The 19880-nt window shown below is 37.3% G+C and overlaps 2 protein-coding genes across 4 annotated transcripts in view; one reads left to right on the forward strand and one right to left on the reverse strand.

Moving 5' to 3' along the window:
• Positions 1–3965: 3965 nt before the first annotated feature.
• PIERCE2 (piercer of microtubule wall 2) lies at positions 3966–10545 on the reverse strand. The gene is made up of 2 exons (XM_060005937.1): positions 10249–10545; positions 3966–4463 (listed from the first exon to the last, which is right to left on the reverse strand). Exons 1-2 carry the CDS (start codon positions 10264–10266, stop codon positions 4116–4118), a joined length of 366 nt encoding a protein of 121 aa, XP_059861920.1. The 5' UTR covers positions 10267–10545; the 3' UTR covers positions 3966–4115.
• A 151-nt stretch (positions 10546–10696) lies between these two features.
• CCPG1 (cell cycle progression 1) overlaps positions 10697–19880 on the forward strand; it is a 65489-nt gene continuing 56305 nt past the window's right edge. For 2 of the 3 annotated variants that reach the window (XM_060005933.2, XM_060005931.2), the window contains exon 1: positions 10707–11151. The gene's annotated coding sequence lies outside the window, so the exon portion shown is untranslated. Of the gene's footprint in view, positions 11152–19880 lie in introns of all 3 variants that reach the window. The other variant, XM_060005932.1, reaches the window with a different exon arrangement.

Below are 19880 nucleotides of genomic sequence, written 5' to 3' on the forward strand. Positions count from 1 at the left end.
AGTCATCTTTAGCTACATTTTCTCTATGGAACTGATTACTGTGGGTGAGAGGTTCTCCAAATGTGGTTCCATCAAAATACAAACATGCTATATTATGATCCTGTCTTTAAAAAGTAACCTTTGCCCCCATATCTGTTTCCAGCTATCACCCCATTTCTCTGTTCAGTATACAGCAAAACTAATAAAATGTAGTTTTTACTTCTTGCAGCCTTTTTTTTAATATATACACATAAAGAACTGCTTTTATTGAAAACAGTACAACATGAATCATAATGTTCAGCATTAAAAATGTTTCCACTAACGGAACATTTGAAATTAACATTGCATTAGAGGGGAGGGATAAATCAGGAGCTTGGGATGAACATACACACACTACTCTATAAAGATAGATAACCAACAAGGACATATTGTACAGCGCAGAGAACTCAATATTCTGTGATAACCTATAAGAGAAAAGAATCTAAAAAAGAATGAATATATGTATATGCATAACTGAATCACTTTGCTGTACAACTGCAACCAACACAACACTGTAAATCAACCATACACCAATAAAATTAAGATTTAAAAAAAAACACTGCATTAGAAAATTACAGAATATGGTCACCATGCCTATGAAAACTACAGTCAATTTGTCAACAAAACAGTTAAGCTTTGTTCACTGTTCTTCTCCCCCATATGTTTCTGGTTATTAAGACCATTTACGTTAAAAATGGATCAAGGTTTAGTGTCGGTTCTATAGATATGATGAGTATTTTATCCCAGGTTTCCTGGGACACCCCTGGTTGCAAATGACTGTATCCTGGTTTGGGGATGGGAGGATGTGGTCCACACTGTTGGCTTTGTGTGGTGAGGGTCTCCTGATCAAGGTGTGAAGGGGTTAGAATGGATCATTTGGATAACATCTGAGACAGCAACAGAACAAAAGGGTACAAGAACGAGAAAGCTGTTTGAGCGAAACTGGTGGCCCTTGAAGAAGCAGGCAAAGGTGTCAGGCAAGCATGAGGCCAGGATGTGTCTGGGCGAAACAACTTGAGGGTAGATCAGGCAACCGTCTTGGAAGAGGAAGTTGGTTTTCTTGACTCAGCAGCTTAGTCACCTTCCGGCATCATCAGTGTCAAATACTCTTTAGCCTTCAGGGCCTGGCCACGGGCTTCTGAGGTGGTTTCATCACCTCGGAAGGTGGGGATTTTAGAAGGGTGGGCCTACAGGTTCATTTGTGGGAGAAACCTTCATTCCTTCTTCACATGAATCCATTCAAGGGCTTCCTCTGTGCCTGGCAGCCTGTGAGAAACTGGGCAGGACCCAGAAATGGCCAAAACCCAAATCTTTGCCTTTGAGGAGTTTTCAGTCCAGTGTGGGGGACAGGCCTATAGAGTAGTAAATTATAATCCCACCGTATCAAGGATTCCTATCTAGATAGAACCAAACACTGAGGGGCATAGAGAGGAGAGAGCCACTAACCACGGGATAGCTGGTGTGACTCAGGCCGGCCATCATGTAGTGGGCCTCACGCAGTCCTTTCTAAGTCCTTTTCCCCCTCAGTGGGTGAGTACAGGGAATAACAAGAATTGTTCCTCCTGGGGCTGTATAAGTGCTTCTGAGAAGCCCCCTTATCCTTCCAGGCTCCTGTTGATCCTTTTCCTATTTTATTCCCTTTAAGGACCTGTCAGAGTCCAGGCAGGAAACAGAGAGTACACTCAGCTGCGGTGTTTAAAAGGCTTTTTAGTGAAGTGACTATTTACAGAGGTTTGGGTAGCTTCCCAGAATTAGTAAGAGATGTTGTGCCCCCAGCAGCTGCCCACAAAGGGAAGCCTCTCGCCCACCTGCCCTGCAGAGACAGGGGAAGAGGTGGTGGTGGCGGCATCCAGGTGAAAGCCAGCATCCTGGGAGACGGGCTGCTGGACAGGAGCTGCTTGCCCACAGGGCACCATGCCAGGCATTGAGGAATTAAGGATCAACCAGCCAGACTTGGCCCTCACCTTTATGGAGCTTATGGTCAAAGCAGACTGTCCTGCAGGCCCCAGGGCTCTGGTGATTTCTGATCTCTCTCCCTCATTCCTTATTGGCCACGCCCTCTTCTTACCCCATGTGCTCTAGGGCCTAGGGGATACCAGCTGCAGGGCCAGGTGGTATACATATAGACATATATAAATATTTACATGCTAATAACATGCAAATAAAATATTTACATAAATAAAATTTATGTACCATAAATACATAAATGTTATACATATATGGACATAAGTATTTACATATAAATATGTACACATATTTTACATTTACATATTTACACATATGTATATGTCTCATACACACATGTATAACATAAACATATAAACATTTATGTTCTATAACATTTATATATAAATATGTATACATATTTATACATATGTCTTTTGGTCTGTTTTCCCCTACTAGAATTTATTAGAATCTAGCCTCCATGAAGGCAAGCTCTTAGTGCCTAGAATAGTCCCTGGACTTTGATAGGCACTGAATGACTACATAATTGCATTCCAGACAATATGCTTGATTCCAAGATACTCATCCTTCCTAAGAATTTTAGCAAGAACAACAAAACAAAAGGCCTAACCACCTGTCATAGTAAGGAACTTTAGGTTAACCTCTAGATTCTACATAATAAAAAGTTGACTTCACTTTCTACAAATCAAGCACCTACAGTGAAGGGGGAAAAGGGTTTGTATACTTTATGCAGAGAAAAATCTGGTAAACTCAAATTCTGTTGCATCATTTACCTGGAAATCTTGTGCAGTGCCTTGATTTTTGATGTTTTAGAGGAAGTGAACAAAACTAATTTTTTTTTCTTTCTTGTGCCAAATATCATATTTTGGGATATTTGAAAGAATTTCATGAGGCTGCAGTTTGAGCTGTTTCCTCACATCAAGCCATTTTTGTAAATAGAAGATTCAACTTTTCTGGTCCCCTAGTGACTCACAAGATTATTTTTTCTAATTGATGTTAATATCCTGAACCTGAAACCAACAGGGAAAAATAAGAACAGTGATTTTTTTTTTTTTTCCAGTAAAGGTACTCAGATCCAACTGAACAGGAGGTTTCAACAGATGGCAGCTGAAATAAATCTCTCTATATAGTGGAATTACAGAGTTTAAAGAATTGTATAGCCCATAATCTACCACTGTTCATGCTCTATGTTAAAGATGTAGCAAAGTAATTACATTTGGGGAATTCCCTGGTGGTCCGGTGGTTAGGACGCCTTGCTTTCACGGCCTGGGTTCAATCCCTGGCCGGGGAACTAAGATCCCTCAAGCTGCATGATGAGGCCAAAAAAAAAAAAAAAAAAAAGTAATTGCACTTGTAAAAACGTGCAACATTGTCTCACATTTTCATTCTTGTATAAGTAAGGTTTCTTCTGCCTGGATGGACCTTTCCTTTGATTTGGCTTTACCTTCTCCAGAATGTTTCTTCTGATCTTGGTCTCAATTTAAGCAATTCTCTGTGTCTGAAAGACCTTTTACATAGTTTACATTACATAAATTATCATGTATTATTAATTTGCTACTCTCATTCCCCCCAAATATTGTTTATTGAAACAATAAAAGACACTTTTCTATTTCTGTGTTCCATTTTCATTGTATAGCACCTGCCATAAGTAGGTGTTCAATAAATATTTGCTAAATGAATGAATAACAAGTCCTCTCTTCCACCAGTTTAGCAGTGTGAACTAACGTTCCCCAGGTTCTAAGCTATTAGTTGAAATAACAGAAAAGTAGGAAATTACTCATCAGAATCTTCCTTAATTCAGTTTTCAAAATTACAGTTCCTGTGTTCCTTTGTCTTGATAAATATACTCAGTAGACAGTTGAGATCCTGAAAGCCTTTTGAAGCTTTTGGACTACATGAACGAAATAAAGCTAGGTATAATAAAATGCTTTCTACCTTTTATTCTATTTTGAACACATTTTTATTTAAGAAGTCACTGTCATTCAGTTATCAGTTGAAATGCTTTATTTCTTAAAGGTATTTTTTAAAAAATAATTCAAATCTTTTTATATTTCAAATTAGCTATCCTAGCCTTAGATTTAAAACTCATTTTTCCTGAGTATATTTTCTCTTTATTTAAGAGTAATATATTTTCATAGAGTGTGTTGAAAATTAGGAAAATCAAGGGTTCTTGTTCTGTCAGGTGCAGTGTTTAGAGTGTTATTTTGATAAAATCCAGTAGCTCTGATATTGCTTGAAAATACTTGGTCCTTTGGAGTATAATAGCAGGGGAAAAACTGTGGCATGGTTAAAAATTCACCATAATTACTTGAATTGGTTTTATACATAATCATCTTAGGTTTTGATAGTGAGGTAGCTGTATGGAGTGTCTTTGGGTCCAACATACATGAAAACACAGGATTGCCAGGGTTCACACAAGGAGGCAGTTGTTCAGGTTTCATTTCTGTTTCTGAATTTGAAGCTGAAGTAATCTTCTTATCCTAAAAGATAAATGCATAAAATAATTCTCAATTATAAAGTTCTGAAAAAAACAGAATTATTTAAACTTAGCCCTAAGCCTTTCTTACCCCACTACTCACAAAAAGTGACTCGAAAAAGATCAAAGACAAATGTAAGATCTGATACCGTAAAACTCCTAGAAGAAAACACAGGGAAAAAGCTCCTTGGAGTTGGTCTTGGTAATTTTTTGGATATGACAACAAAAGTACAAGCAATAAAAGCAAAAATCAATAAGTGTGACTACATCAAACAAAAAAGCTTCTGTGCAGCACAAGAACAGCAGAAGGAAGAGGCAGCCTTGGAATGGGAGAAAATATTTGCAAACCATACATCAGATAAGGGGTTAATTTCCAAAATATCTTTAGAACTCATACAATTCAATAGCAAAAAACCAAACAATATAATTAAGTAATGGGCAGAGGATCTGAACAGACATTTTTCCCGAAGAAGACATACAGATGGCCAACAGGTACATGAAAAGATGTTCAACATCCTTAATCATCAGAGAAATGCAAATCTAAACCACGATGAGATATCAATCCACACCTGAAGAATGGCTATTATAAAGTTAAGAGAGAATAAGAGTTGGCGAGGATGTGGAGAGAAGGGGACCCTCGTGCACTGTTGGTGGGAATGTAAATTGGTGCAGCCACTGTGGAAAACAGTATGGAGGTTCCTCAAAAAACTAAAAATACAGGACGTCCCTGGTGGCGCAGTGGTTAAGAATCCGTCTGCCACTGCAGGGGACGTGGGTTCGAGCCCTGGTCTGGGAAGATTGCACATGCCGCGGAGCAACGAAGCCCGTGCACCACAACTACTGAGCCTGAGCTCTAGAGCCTGCGAGCCACAACTACTGAACACATGTGCCACAACTACTGAAGCCTGAGTACCTACAGCCTGTGCTCCACCACAAGAGAAGCCACCGCAAAGAGAAGCCTGCGCACCACAACTAGAGAAAGCCCGCGCACAGCAATGAAGACCCAACGCAGCCAAAAATAAATAAATAAAATAAATAAATTAAAAAACAACCAGAAAAACTAAAAATAGAACTATCATATGATCCAGGAATTCCACTTCTGGGTATATATCTGAAGGAAATGAAATCACATCTTGAAGAGATATCTGTACTCCCATGTTCACTGCAGCATTCACAATAGCTAAGACATGGAAACAACCTAAGTATTCATCAACAGATGAATGGATGAAATTTTGGTATATACACACACACACACAACGAAATATTATCAGCCATAAAAAAGGAAGGGATCCTGCCATTTGCAGCAACATGGATGGACCTTGAGAGCATTATGCTAAGTAAAGTTAAGTCAGAGAAAGACAAATACAGTATGATCTCACATATATGTGGAATCTGGAAAAAAAAAAAAAAGTCAAACTCAGAGCAGAATGGTGGTTGCCAGGGGCTGGGGATGGGGGAAATAGAGAGATGTTGGTCAAAGGGTACAAACTTCCAGTTATAAGAAGAGTAAGTTCTAGGGATCTAACATACAGTATGGTGACTACAGTTAACAATACTGTATTATATAATTGAAAGTTGCTAAAAGAGTAGATGTTCTCACCATACCCACACACAAAAATTTTTAATTATGTGAGGTGATGGACATATTAACTAATCTTACTGTTAATCATTTCACAGTATATATGTATATGAAAGCATCATGTTGTACCTTAAACTTACACAATATTATATGTCAATTATACCTCAATAAAGCTGGAAAAACAATAGAGAAGAAAACAAAAACTTAGCCCCATCTACTCTCCTTTTGGGAGTCATTTTCTCTGGAGGACATTGAAGAGTACCCATTCAATTATATATATCTGTACAGAGCAAACTTGTCAAAAGTATGTACAAGGTAGCTTTTTAAAATCCTGTACTAGAACTATGAGAATTTATAAAAACGTGTAACTTATAGAGTAAGACTGCAATAGGTCATAGTTCAAAGAGGACGTACAGCTTAATTTCAGGGTGAAAAGGGAACAAGATAAACATTCAGGGATCTTAACCTTGTGGGGGATAGCCATTAAGCAAATAATTATACAACTGACTAATTGTGGTAAGTGCTATGAAGAAAAAAAATTCAGGATATTTATGAAGACATATAGGGGGTTCTAACCTAGTGTGAGGGCCTAGGAAGGCCATTCTGGTGAAGTGTCGCTGGAAGGCAAGCGAAGGAAAAGATAGAGGAGGGCACAAAGAAAAAGCATGGCCAAAGTGGAGTAAGTTAGAGTGAAAATGGCTGCAGATGAGAATAGAGGGGCAGGAGCCAGATCCTGAAGGGTCTGGTTGGCTATGTGAAAAGTTTAGATCTTTATGGTAAAAGCAATGGAAAGCTATTGAAGCGTTTTAAGGAGAACCATGTCATGATGTAATATGCTTTTTAGTAAGATTACTTTGGCTGCCGTCAGAGACTTGAATGGATGTGGAGAGGAGCTTCAGTGTTCCATGTGACTGACGATGATGATTTATAGAAGAATGGTGGTATAGAGAGACTAGTAAATAAATTTGAGACACATTTTGGAAGTAGAATTCATTGGACCTGGTGATTGATTGGATGTGGATAGTGAGGAAGAGGGACAGATCAAGAAAGACTCCCACATTTCTGGACAAACATTTGGGTAGATGGTGGTGCCATTTACTACAATTTAATATGTAATTAACATATATAATAAATTTAATAAATATTTAAAATATACACAACTTAGCTATTTGGGGAGGGAGGGAGCAAGATATTACAAAGAATGGGTACAAAAGTGCATATTGCTTTCTAGCAATGCATATAACATGCTTATCCTTAGTAAAGTCAAGTCTATAAAAAACATCAAGCTTCAATAATGAAGGTGAAAGAATTCAAATGGAACACACTATATGCACCTTGTTTATCACTCATTCAACAAATACTGAGTACCCACTGTGTACCAGGCATTGTTAGATGATGGAAAAATAGTGATCAACAATCTAAAGTTCCTAGAACTTACATTTTATTACCTAGAAGACAAGCACATAGGAAACCAGCTCAATAATGTTGGGAAACTGGTTATTTAAAAAAAATGTAGGTCTTCACCTTCAAATATTAGGTGTCACCAGTTCTGGGTTCTGATGTTGCCAGTGATAATAGCTGTGTGACTTTGATAAAATTATTTTGCAAGGATTCAAATTCCTTGTCTATAAATATAAAACAAAGGAGATGGATTAGTTTTTTTTCTTTTTCTAATCTGAGGTTATAAGGGCTCTCCAAATGTAGCAATAGGAAAGTGATTTTCAGTTATTTGAAAAACATGAAGGAAGTGTATATTTACTTGTGATAAGGCTCTTAAAAATGATTGTGGTGTCCATGTAGGCAAAAAAATTTGGTAGTTAAAAAACCCTCCAAATTTGGCAACTTCTGGAATACTTAAGATCTAAGTCCTTCCAGATCAGAAATTATATTATTATATCTAACCTCATAGAGATTGGCAGGGTTCTGTAACTCTGACTTTTTAAGGTTGCATTAAATAGAAGGTTGTTTATATGCATTAAAATTCTTTTGCTTTGAAGACTCTATAGTAGATGCTTGTGATTCATGAGGCTGAGACCCTTTAAGAATTCTAAATCCTTAAAACTAGCAAGCATATAATCTCAGTTTCTCCAACTCTAAAAATGGAGGAAAGAATATTGACCAAGTTGCTGTGTCACGCTTAAGTTAGGATCAAATCTGGGTCAGATTAGTTCGGTTCCTCTTAGACTAACTCAGCTCCCTCTGAATTCTTGGGTTATTCTACTTAATGTCTCTGCAAAGTTAAGTTCCCCACTGTCAGGAACCTATTTGTTTTGAAATCTTGAGTTCAAACCTGCAAATGTGAAGTATTTACTCCACTTTCTTTTCTTTTGTTCAGATTTGAAGAAGTATAATAGAGTGTTGGAGGAGTAGCACAGGCAAGAACTTTGTGGCCTAGATTCCAGTCCTTTATCATCACTGCACCTTTGTTTTTATATTGTCTGTAAAACTGGGAAAAAAGGGGGAAAAAAAAAACAACCTGCCATAGTTCCTGTGGTTGTGGAAATGAAAGAAAATCGGATGTAAATGATACGCTGCTATATAAATGGAACCAATTTTTAACATTTTCTTTTTTGCAGGTATACTTCAATGCATATGCATGATCTTCCAGAATTCAGTTCTGAAATTTACAGGTTAAGAAAACTTTACAGTAGTGTGCTACCATTTACTAACATTCATTATCTTGTAGGAAGCTGGCAAAGCTGGAAGTAGAACTCATCAGTTCTTGCTGTTTATTCTTTTTTGACACTGCTTATTGTTTTAAATATCAAGAGCACAGACATTGGAGAATAGTAAGTCACCAGAATCCTACGGTATCACAACAGGTCAGCTTTTCTCAAAATGTCTAGGTTCTCTCAGCACATGGAAGGCTTCTTAGGTGGAAGGTGCTGCCCTGTGACTTGTGAGAAAAAGTACCAACCCTAATTTACTTTATGGACACCAGTCAGGTTGCCCAGGGCAACCTCAGTCCCAGAGGTTGTGACTTTCAAATCACCTTCTGCAACTGGCTCTAAAATTCTGATCAACTTTGAATCAAAATGGAATACAGAAAACAGAATCTAGTGAAAATAGAAGACAAATTTTGTTGGCATAATCCATACCACACAATCTGTAAAAGTTAGTGTCTACCGAAATCTTTTAGACCTCCAGGACAATTCACAAATGTTTACGGACTTGGAAACAAAATACCCCTTGCTTTTACTTTATATCCTAGGCCCTCACTGCAACTTTCTTATTTGGGTTTCAACCTCTTCAAATCTGGTATTCTTAAAATGTAGAGTTCAAAACAGATACAATCAAAAACAAAACAGCCTAATATAAAGAATAATAAAAAGATTACTTTAAATTCTCTGCTAGGTTATACATTGGGTCAGCAACTGTTACTGAAGGAGAAGAAGGTTAATGAAAATTATAAATGAATCTTTTAAAATCGATTAAGTCTAAAATTAGACTGTGCAAGTGCCTTGAAAATCTACAAATAGATGGTATTAGCTTCCTTACTAATTTAATTTTCAGGCTCTCCTAGAATTAGAGAAAACCAGGCCACTTTGACTTTTCCAAGTCTTTTGTTATAAACACACACACATTTTTATAAAGATACATAACAAGCTACTGAAATAATAAAAATGCCCATTATAGAAGCTGTAATTATAAAATTAAAAAAAAATTTTTTTTTTTGGTTTTGTGTCACAGTTGATGTTAACTACAGTAACAACAAAAGCAAAAAAAACCCTGTAAGTCTATTTTTGAGGCACCCTTTTGTTTCCCCTCAGGCCCACCATCCTCCTTGTTCATGTTTTTCTTAATTTATCTTTTTCTGGCCACAATTAGGTGACAGAGAATTAAACCTTAACTTTCTACTGTTTCCATCAACAGTGAGTATAAATGCACCATATACTTTTTTCCCCTCATATCCTTTTTTGAACAAGACACAATGTAAACAGATGTCAAATTAACAAGGTACGTTTTTCTTGTTCAAAACCATCACGGCATTTTGCAATGGGGCATGAGTTGCATACCATCCCCAATCATCTTTATACCTTCAGAGGCAATTCTGGCTTAATGCAATGCATGTTACATCTGTGTAGCCCAGCGGTTGCCTACAACGGTGGGTTTTTTTTGGAGGGTGGGGGTGGGTGGGAGTGTGGGGTGCCCAAGTTTATAGTAAAGAGTACCGACAGTCAAAAACATTCAGCCCTCTGCCCAAACCCACCCAGTCGCCCTCGGTCATTCTCGATATCTTCTTTATTTTTTTCGGCAAACGCAGTCTTTTCCTGCAGCGGATGGCAAGGCCAGCAAGCGCCGACTTTTACTACACCCAATTAAAGCAGCAAAGAGAAGGCGAACCGTCGGCTGGATGGATACGTGTAAAGTAATCGGCCTAATCCCGGGAGCCGTCCTCCAGGGTGGAATCCTTCGGAGAGGCTGTAGCAGGCCGTCTCCACAGTAACCGGCCGCGGCGCCTCTGCAGTGCCGGGGCCCGGATGTTGTGAGGATCACGGCCGCGGGGCCCAGCTTCCGGCAGCCTGCCGGCGGCGGACTGCGCTCCTCTTCGGGAGTCGTAGTTCTTCCCTCCGCCGCCGCCCGGTATAAGGCGCGGGCGGGACTACGAGTCCCGGCATGCGCCGCGGCGCCCCGCCGTCCTCCGCCTTTCGGCTGCGGTCGCCTGCGAGCAGGTTGTTGTTTTATGAGAGGCGTCACTGCTCTCGGAGCTGTGACCGTCGCCGCCGCGACAGCTAACGCCGTCGGGCGGAGGTGGCGCTGCTCCTTCAGGTACGGCCCTGGGCGAGTTTGGACCCCAGGAGGGGAGTCCCGGCCGACTGTCGGGGTCCTGGCTTAGCCGCCTGGTGGAGGCGGTCGCGGGGTTTCCGCTGAAGGAGGGCTTGACCCTAGGCGCTCGGTGTTTGCGGCCGCCTGGGTGGCCTCCTCGGAAGGCGAGTCTGCATCCCCCGTGGCGGAGCCGGTCCGGTGGTCCTGCAGCCTCGGTTCCCTGCGTTGCAGACGCGAGCGGTGTGCCGGGAGTGTGGGGGAGCCGACAGCCCAGGGGACGCACCCGCCTTCCTCCGCTGGGCTGGCTTAAGGCTCTCCTCGGTCCTGATTGATGAGAATCCATATGGTAAGATGTTATGTGCGTCACTCCGCCGGGTTTTCAGCCGGCCGGTCTTTTTTGGTGACGTTTGAGCCCCGTGATGACAGGAAGAGAAAGATTAAATAATGTGTTTGAGATTTCTGCTTGTGAGCCTGGCTGATAATGATCAAATCTCTCTGTCTATCCTGTTCCGCCTCCACCGGTCCCCTTCCTAATCGATAAGCCCTCGTAGCAGCAGGTCACACCGTGCCTTGTACGCGTTACTGTTTATCTTTATTTAACGAATCAAGTTTTTGCCTTTGGGAGCGCCAATTTTAACGAACTCAGCCAATTAGGTACTTTGTTGAGTGGGTGAAATTTGCACTCAGTCTGGCTTTATTAAAAAATGGAATGGAGCCTTCTTGTAGCTAGAATAGGTAATTATTTTAGTACTGCGAATTTTAGGAGATTTGCCTCCTCAAATAAGGTCACATCTACTGGACGGTATTTGAAATGTCATTATTAGCGCATCGTATCTTTGGCTTAACGTTTGAATCTTATTAGGCCCCACCTTTCTCAAGGGGGGGTATTTATCACACCTTGGACGCTAGTGTGAGTGGTTTACTATACTTCCCTGAGCTATGGTCATAAAGGGGAAGGGAAGGGAGAAAGTGAGGGTATTATTTTAATAAATAATTTTTAATCCTTTACCCAACCTAAGGATTAAAGAAGCTATTAAAAATCGCTCTCAAATAATATTTGAGGGTGTGGGAAATACTAGTTTTTAAATGAAAGTAGGTTAGAAAGTAGTGTAATACTAATTTTGTTAACTAAACCATAGGACTAGAAGTGATTCAATGTCTATTAGAAACAAGACTCAAAGGAGTGTAATAGTTATAAAGTGATTAGATGCTGAAACTACAAATTATTTTTTTCTTTATACTTTTTGGTATTTTCCAAATTTTCTATAGGAAAAAACCTTAATTTAAAGAAAAGGACACAGGTGCAGCAATTCCAGTTATACAGACTCTTTAAACATTAATTTTAAAAAGCAAATAACAACTAAAAACAACATAGGCAGAGCCCCTGTTACTGCATCCACGGACTCTGTGAATAACAAGTTTAAATGTATGTAAGTTAGTTGTTGAGAAGTGACAAGAAATGCGTTGGTTGGACTGGAAAGGAAACAAAAAAATATGACAGTAATTCTTAGCATTTGTACATCTCGTCTTATTTTGATCTGTTTTCTTTTCATTTTGTACAGTAAAATCAAGACAAGATTGCTTACTTTTCTTCAATTAAGGGAGTGCAATCTTGATTATTACTGTAACTCAAGGTGACAAAGCATGGGCATATTAATCTGAAAAGATCTGGGATGTAGCAGGATTTTTCATTTATTATTTGTAAACATTTGCCAGTGGAAATAAAGAAGTTAAACATTATTATAAAATGGGGGCTTTAAGCTTGTTTTCATCAAGTCATTTCAAGTATCAATACTATGTTTTATATGCCTGATATTTTGGATTATGTTTTTGTTTCATTTTCTATTATGGATATGTTGGATATGGTTGGGTAAGTAGCATATTTAGCCCACATTTTGTTTTCTGTCATAAAGAAAGGGCCACATTGTTCTTTGATAGGAATAGTCCATGTATTTTTGCAGTTACCAGTCTTGAGAAAATGGGGTTTACCTCAATTCCAAGTGTCCATTAACTCAATAGAATAGCCATTCTGAAGCTTTGTTTTTATTTTTTTGCTTTTTTGTTTTTTAAGCTGTAGAAGTCATACTTTGTTTTCTTAGGTTCTTTTCTTTGGAGCATTGCTTCTCTCCCCAGATTTCAGTTTCTTTTCAATATTTTCTATTGTTTTATTTTGTGTATTTTGTGCCCTTTGTTGGCTCAATATCTCACTAAAAATTTGGGTTCATTTACAGGGCATAAGAAACATTCATAATTACTTAACATGTTTGGTTTACTAACTGGTTCCACAGTATTGTGTAGGTTGTGTAATTGTATTTTATCTAAGTTAAATATTTAAAAAATTAGGTGAGTTTGAACTGAGAGCTTAGAAGTAGTAGTTTCTGACATGTAAAGAATATGGACACAGTGCAAGGCCTGTTAAGCCCAGGGTATTTTAAAACAGAAAATGCAGACTCATCTAACAATGCAGAACTACTAGAGGCTGAATTGCTTTTGTGTTTGAGTGGTTAAGATGAGGAAGTTGCCATATTGTAGGCGATAACTTACATTTTCAAGAATTTTCTTCCTGGGAGTTGTGCAGTTTTTGTTTTGTTTTTAAATTTATTTGTAAAAATTTGTTAAACAGTTTTTAAAGGTTACTTTCCATTTACAATTATTACAAAATATTGGCTCTGTTTTACATGTTGTACGATACATTCTCGAGCCTATCTTACACCCAGTAGTTTGTACCTCCCACTCCCCTACCCTGTATCGCCGCCCCCAACCACTAGTTTGTTCTCTATATCTGTAAGTCTGCTTCTTTTTTTGTTATATTCACTAGTTTGTTGTATTGTTTATGTTCCACATATAAGTGATGTCTTACCATGTTTGTCTGTGTGGCAGTTCTGCAGTTTTGACTAAATTAAAACAGTTAAAAAAAATGAGTTGGTTTAAAAGGTCATGTTCGATGTATTGCACTAGATAAACTTGAAAATAAAAATCTCAGTTTGAGTTCTAAGGTGAAATTTAACTCTGTAATATGGGGAGGATTGCAACTAACTGATAGATTGAGAGGATTTTTTTTCCAAGGGGTGTTTAAGGTGTGGAAACCTGCTTAAGGGCTTATAGAGTTTTCTGGAGGAAGTATTAGCAAGGAAGTATTAGTATTAGCAGTAAGTCAGAAATCTAATTTTTCTTCAGTATTTGTCCATAAAGCAGTTTCCTAAAACCTTATTTCTGGTTCATGTTGCCAGCATGATGAAATGTGAAAAAAGAATTGGATTGGGAGTCAGGACGTTTAATGATGTTGACAAATAATTTAACTTATGAGCTTCTATTGTTTCCATTTGTACATAATAAGTAACAGCCATTACCATACTTCATGGGGTATGTGTGAAGATCAAATCAGATATAAAAAGTCGTATCACTTTGTAAGTGGCAGAGTGATCTACCCATGCAAAGTATTATTGGCCTGCGTAAGTAACATTTACATAAAGCATATTATACATTTGAAGTGTGATGACTTAATGTGATATATATACTTTTGGACTGAGAAGTTTGATGGAAAAAAGTCATATGGGATCTTCATTTGATTTTTTTGATAGTGCTTTTTGCCTTTTACTAGGTTGAAGGGAACCTGGCCCCTTTCCTGACTGTGACTTTGTACTCTACTGCATTAAAGGTTTGGAAATTGCAGTGTGCTTTTATGGTTCAGCCTTTAATTTTGGTTTTGATTTGTTTTAATTGCACATCTAAAGTATAAAGAAGATCTTCAGTGTAACTTAACAGTAGGAAGTGGATGTTGTTTTTAATGTTCTAAAACAGTCCTTTAAGTTGATTTCATGAACAGTGAGTCTACACAGAATGTCAAATTCCAGGTCCTCCCAGAGATACATTACATGTGTAAGCATTTGTCTTTCAGGGAAAGAGATAGTTTAGAGCTTAGACACTCCTTCTGGGGAAGTCAACCCTATCTGTATTACATACAACATCTGCCCCTTGAGATTAACTTCAAGTTGGGTTGACATATAGAACATTCAAGTAAAAAAGTCTTTTAGAAACTTACAAATCAATTCTGCGGACTTTATGAGAGCAAATATAAGCGAAAGTGAAAGGCAAAGAAACATAATATATCATGGGTTGGTAATGACTGCTTCTATATTTGATTAGTTGATAACTCAAATAACATCTTTACTAACATTTTATCTAATATTACTACTAGAAAGTAACAATGGGTGTGTACTTGTCTATTATGTACTTAAAAAAATGGAAAACAGAATAAAAATATATAAAATCCCTTTGTTTTCCATCTCTCTGGCTTTTTTCCCAAATGAAAAGTAGAAGAGGGTTGTAAAAAAAAAAAATTAGGACAGATTATCCTTTTGTGGAAAGTATGTTTAAGATAAACAAAAAATATAGATATATGATGAATACATACATTTTAACAAGTAAAATTATTAAAAAAATTTTTTAAGAGTAGAAAAAACAACATCAAGCTAGATCCCATTAGTTTTACTTATCTCTGAAAGGGGAAGAGGAGCCAACAGGGCCTGGCAGTGCCCAAGTGAGGGTCGTATGGCGCCTAGTCAAGCTTCTAGATTTACTACTGGCTCTTTCAGGCTTTTCCAAAATTAAGATGTAACAATCCTGGAAAGTCAGGATTCTTTTCAGAATGGGAACACCTGGTGAAAAGGTATTTCCATACTAACAGATATCTTAATTTCCCCCCAGCATTTTGAATTCATATGGTTTTCTGCTTTGTTTCAAACTTTTAATCAAAGGTGTAGCTTCTTTTAGATGGAGGCAAAAAGGGATACTTTTATCTTCAAATATGGCAGTAGTTGCTTTTGTTTCCCAATATGAAGGATGTTACATCATAAAAGAAATCTTGTGAAGAAATTGTGTATTGACTCACTTCTTGCAGAATTTGTTTTCTAAACCAAAAAGTTAATTTACTGTATGTAACAGTATTGCTGCCTCTTTCTGGTCATGGATAAAGTGAAATTACTACTATTGGAGATTTTTTTCCAGATACCTATCTTTAGCGATATCGGTGTTTAAATGAAATTCCACTCCATTAAAACTAGGAAAGCCTGTTTGCTATGGACAGGTTATCTTTGAATCCACTTAGAAGATGGATATAACCAAGGGGCAGGACAGCCATTGGACCCACATCTTGATGCCGTAATTACTACACTGTGGACTCTTCAAATCCCTGGGTTATGCTCTCTCTTCTCTAGCATCAGCTTTCTCCAGTAAACTTCTGATACCTCAGATATAAACGTTTTAATATGATTCCCTTTAGTCCTTTAATTTATTCTGAAGAGACTGGTCATCCAGAAGATGATTGGATTTTTGTCAGTCATTCATTTACTTAATATTGGGTTTGTCTTTTCATTTAAAAAATGTATATTTTTTTCCTGCGGATTATGAAGGTAATAAATAGCTCACTGAAATTTAGCAGACATAATACGTGTAATTATAGTTTTTTTAGATTTGAAAGATACTCTTTAAAATTAGACTAATGCATATAAATTAATATCAATAGGGTTTATTATACATATCATTTTCTGACTTGCTTTTTTCACAGAATATATTATTGATGTCTTTCCATGTCAGGACATGTTGATCTATTTTAAATTTTTAATGGCTGCATTAATAATAGATATTATACATTTTAATTTTAATAAACTCACTCTTGATAGACTTTTCACTTTCTAATTTTGTACTATAAAAATTCAACCATTCTTACACACATGTATATGTATTTTCATATTCATGTGAGTATTTCTACCAGATAAATTCCTAGAAATGAGGTGGATAGGAAATGAAATAGAGATGATAGGTCACAGGGTATCTGCCTGTAAAATTTTGTTATTACAAAATTACTCAAATGATAATAACTATGCATTTTTACTGTTTACAGTACCTATTTTTCTGTATCTGACCTATTAACCTGTTTAATCTTTGTTGATCGTTTAGGCATTAAAATAATCTTGCTACTCTTTGTGTATCTTTCGTAGTAAGGTTGAGCATTTTTTTCCTTATAAGCCATTTTAATATCTTCTATAAATTGCTTACTCATATTCCTTGATAAATTTTCTATTCAGTTTTTTAACCTTTTTCTTACTCATTTATTGGTGTACTTTAAATGTTTTGAAAAGTGTTATATATGTCACAGGTATTCTCAGTATATCATTCTTATTTTTATGACTTTTGGCAAACAAGTTTATGATTTTTATATAATAAAAAGCTTTTCCTTTACAATTTCTAGGTTTTGTGTAAAGCTTAGTAAAAAGGTCATCTTTACCCTAGGATTGTAAAACTTTTCTGTTTTGTTTGAGTCTTTTTGTGTGTGTGGTTTTATTTTATATGTTTAAATCTCTGGGCTGTATTTTTACCAGGTGGTCTTAAGGTTTTATGAAGCCTTATCTTAATAATGCCGAACTTTCACAAGGCAAACATGAGAGATGACATCAATCTGAAAGTCTTTTGCAACACCACATTTATGACGTTTAATGGAGAGTATAATTCCTGAGTGATGCAATTTGTCAAAAAACTGATTTTTTCCCCCTTTGGGAGGTAGAAGGGGAAGAACAATGAAATTTACTGTCTTTTTAAATTCAGAAGCGTTTTATGTGAAAATGGCTCTTATCTTTCGCATCTCTTTCATTCTCTACCTTTCACACCAACCATAGAAAGGCTCTGCTGTTTTGAGCATCCATAATGGCAGCCAGCACTTTAGTTCCATATTCAGAATTACCTGTCAGATCATTTGTCTCTTGATGCTGTTTGGAAGCAATTTAGTTTGGCCTGGGCTTCGTGAAAATATGTTGCAGGATTTATCTGCTATAACAGTTAAAAAGCCATACAAAAACTTACTCTTTTTCAAATAAAGAGTTTACCTGACCATTCTAGCCAATAAGCCTTGGAATCAACTTCCCTAAGGCAGTCTTTTTTTTTTCCCCCACAGCACAGAGGCCTAGTGGGTACTAGGCACTCCTAGGCTAGGCTTATTTATTGCCAGAGTTTGGGGACTGAAATAAGGTTGACATTGTAGATGAAAAAAAAAGTATAAGCTGAGCCTTCACTTAAGATGAGACTATTTGGAAAAAAGAAAGCAACACAGTGAAAGGTTCTTCCCCCACCACAATGAACAGGATTGAAGACCCTTTAATTCCGCAAAGAGATACAGTTCTCACCATTTACTCCAGAAGTGTTTGTCACAGTACTTTTTAAAATGTAAATTTGTGCCAAATTACCATAAAGCATAGTGACAGTAACAGTTTTAGATCCTTACTTAGACAGAAAATCTTAGACTTTCTTAAGCTTTTCTGTTTCAACCCCTTCATTGTGGTGCTTAGTGATTTTAGTGGCCCTAGCTCCCTTTTGAAAATAGGCAGGAATAAAAAAAATTCATAATTGTGGTACATTTAAAAGAGGCAAGCTTAAGGGGTGGGGCTAGACCTGGAATTAGACCTGTAGCTCATTACTATTTCTGATCCTTCAATTCCTGATCTGAGTAAAAATGCTTGTGTGTCCTTTTCTATAGATAAAATAGAATATTAAGCGATTAAAGATGAGAGATTATTATGTATGTATTGTATGACTTCTGACTAGTAGAGAGCAGTTAAAATTTTTGTGCAGTTATAGAGACATTGAAAATTAAATTGAAACTTCTTATCAAAAGCTTTGAACTTAACACTAACTAGTAAAGTAACTCATGGATAAAAGTAATAGAGGCTGCTCTTAGGCAAGCTATGCTAAGAAGTACAGAACTTATGCTGAGAAATAAGAAATAAATGCGATACATTCAGGGGAAGGAGAGATCAGTGTGTCAGAAACATGAAGGAAAACTTCATGGAGGAGACTGAGCCTTAAAGATGGAAATCAGAAGAAAGGAAAGGAGGAAAGCATTCCAGGAAGTGTGACTTGAGTAAGTGAAGACATGGAGGTAGGGCTGTGCTCCTCTACTTGTAGCAAGTAGATTACTTTGATCAGATGAAATAGCCCTGGAGGAGAGAACTAATCGATTGCAAGCTAGGCTAGAGCCAGGTAGTGGAAGCATTTGGATGTCCCCTTAAGAAGTTTGACTTTATTGTACAGAATACTTACTCTCAAGGTCATGGGGAGACTTTTGCACAGGAAGTTTAAAAAAAAATTTCTAGCATTTGGAATAAGTACTGCATGTAACCTGCAGTCAGTTTCATTGTTGCCTGTATGTAAGTGTTCAGGGTGGTTGTGTGTGTTTAGGGAGGGACCAAGCGAAGAGTTGCAAAATAGCACTGTAAAAAGTGGTGAGTACCATTGTAATTAAAACAGCCTTGTTTTGGTGCTGGAATATAGATCATTGGAACAGAATGGAGACTACAGAAACTGATTCATAAATGTATGGGACTTTATGTGACAGAGAGTGGCATTTTAAATCATAGAAAAAATATGGAATATTTAATAATTGACATAATTTCTACCTCACACTAAAAGGGAGAATACCCAGATTCACACATTAAATAACTAAATGTAAAAGCCAAAACTGAAAAAGTATTAGTAGAAAATATAGGAGAACTATTTACAATCTTGAGAGTAGGGAAGACTTTCTAAAGCAAGGTGTAAAATATAGGCTATAAAAAATACCTTATTCTCCATCCTCAACATTTGACTGCATAAAATTTAAAGACATCTATGATAGAAGATATTTTTTTAAATTGAAGCATGCTAGAAAAAAATATTTGCAGTAGGTTTAGCAGTGAATTCATTCATGACCCAATTTATGAAGAACTTCTGAAAATCAACAGAGATAGCCCAATAGGAAAGTGAACATGTGAACATTAGTTCATGGGAAATGAAATAAGGATAGCCAATAAACATAGGAAAAGATGCACAACCCCACTGAGTCATCTGGGAAATGCAAATTGAAATAGGAGATTTACTTTTTTTTGCTCATGACATGATCAGAAATTAAAGATGGTTGTTACATTTTTGGTGAGGTTGTGGAGAAATCGGTACCTTCTTGTGTTGGTGGGAGGTCTTCCCTAACAACCTTATTTAAGATTCTGATCCCTACCCCCTACTCCCTGCATTCAGTTTTCCCCCTTTTTG

Source organism: Delphinus delphis, chromosome 2 (genome assembly GCF_949987515.2).
Source record: "Delphinus delphis chromosome 2, mDelDel1.2, whole genome shotgun sequence".
Taxonomy (NCBI): Eukaryota; Metazoa; Chordata; class Mammalia; order Artiodactyla; family Delphinidae; genus Delphinus; species Delphinus delphis.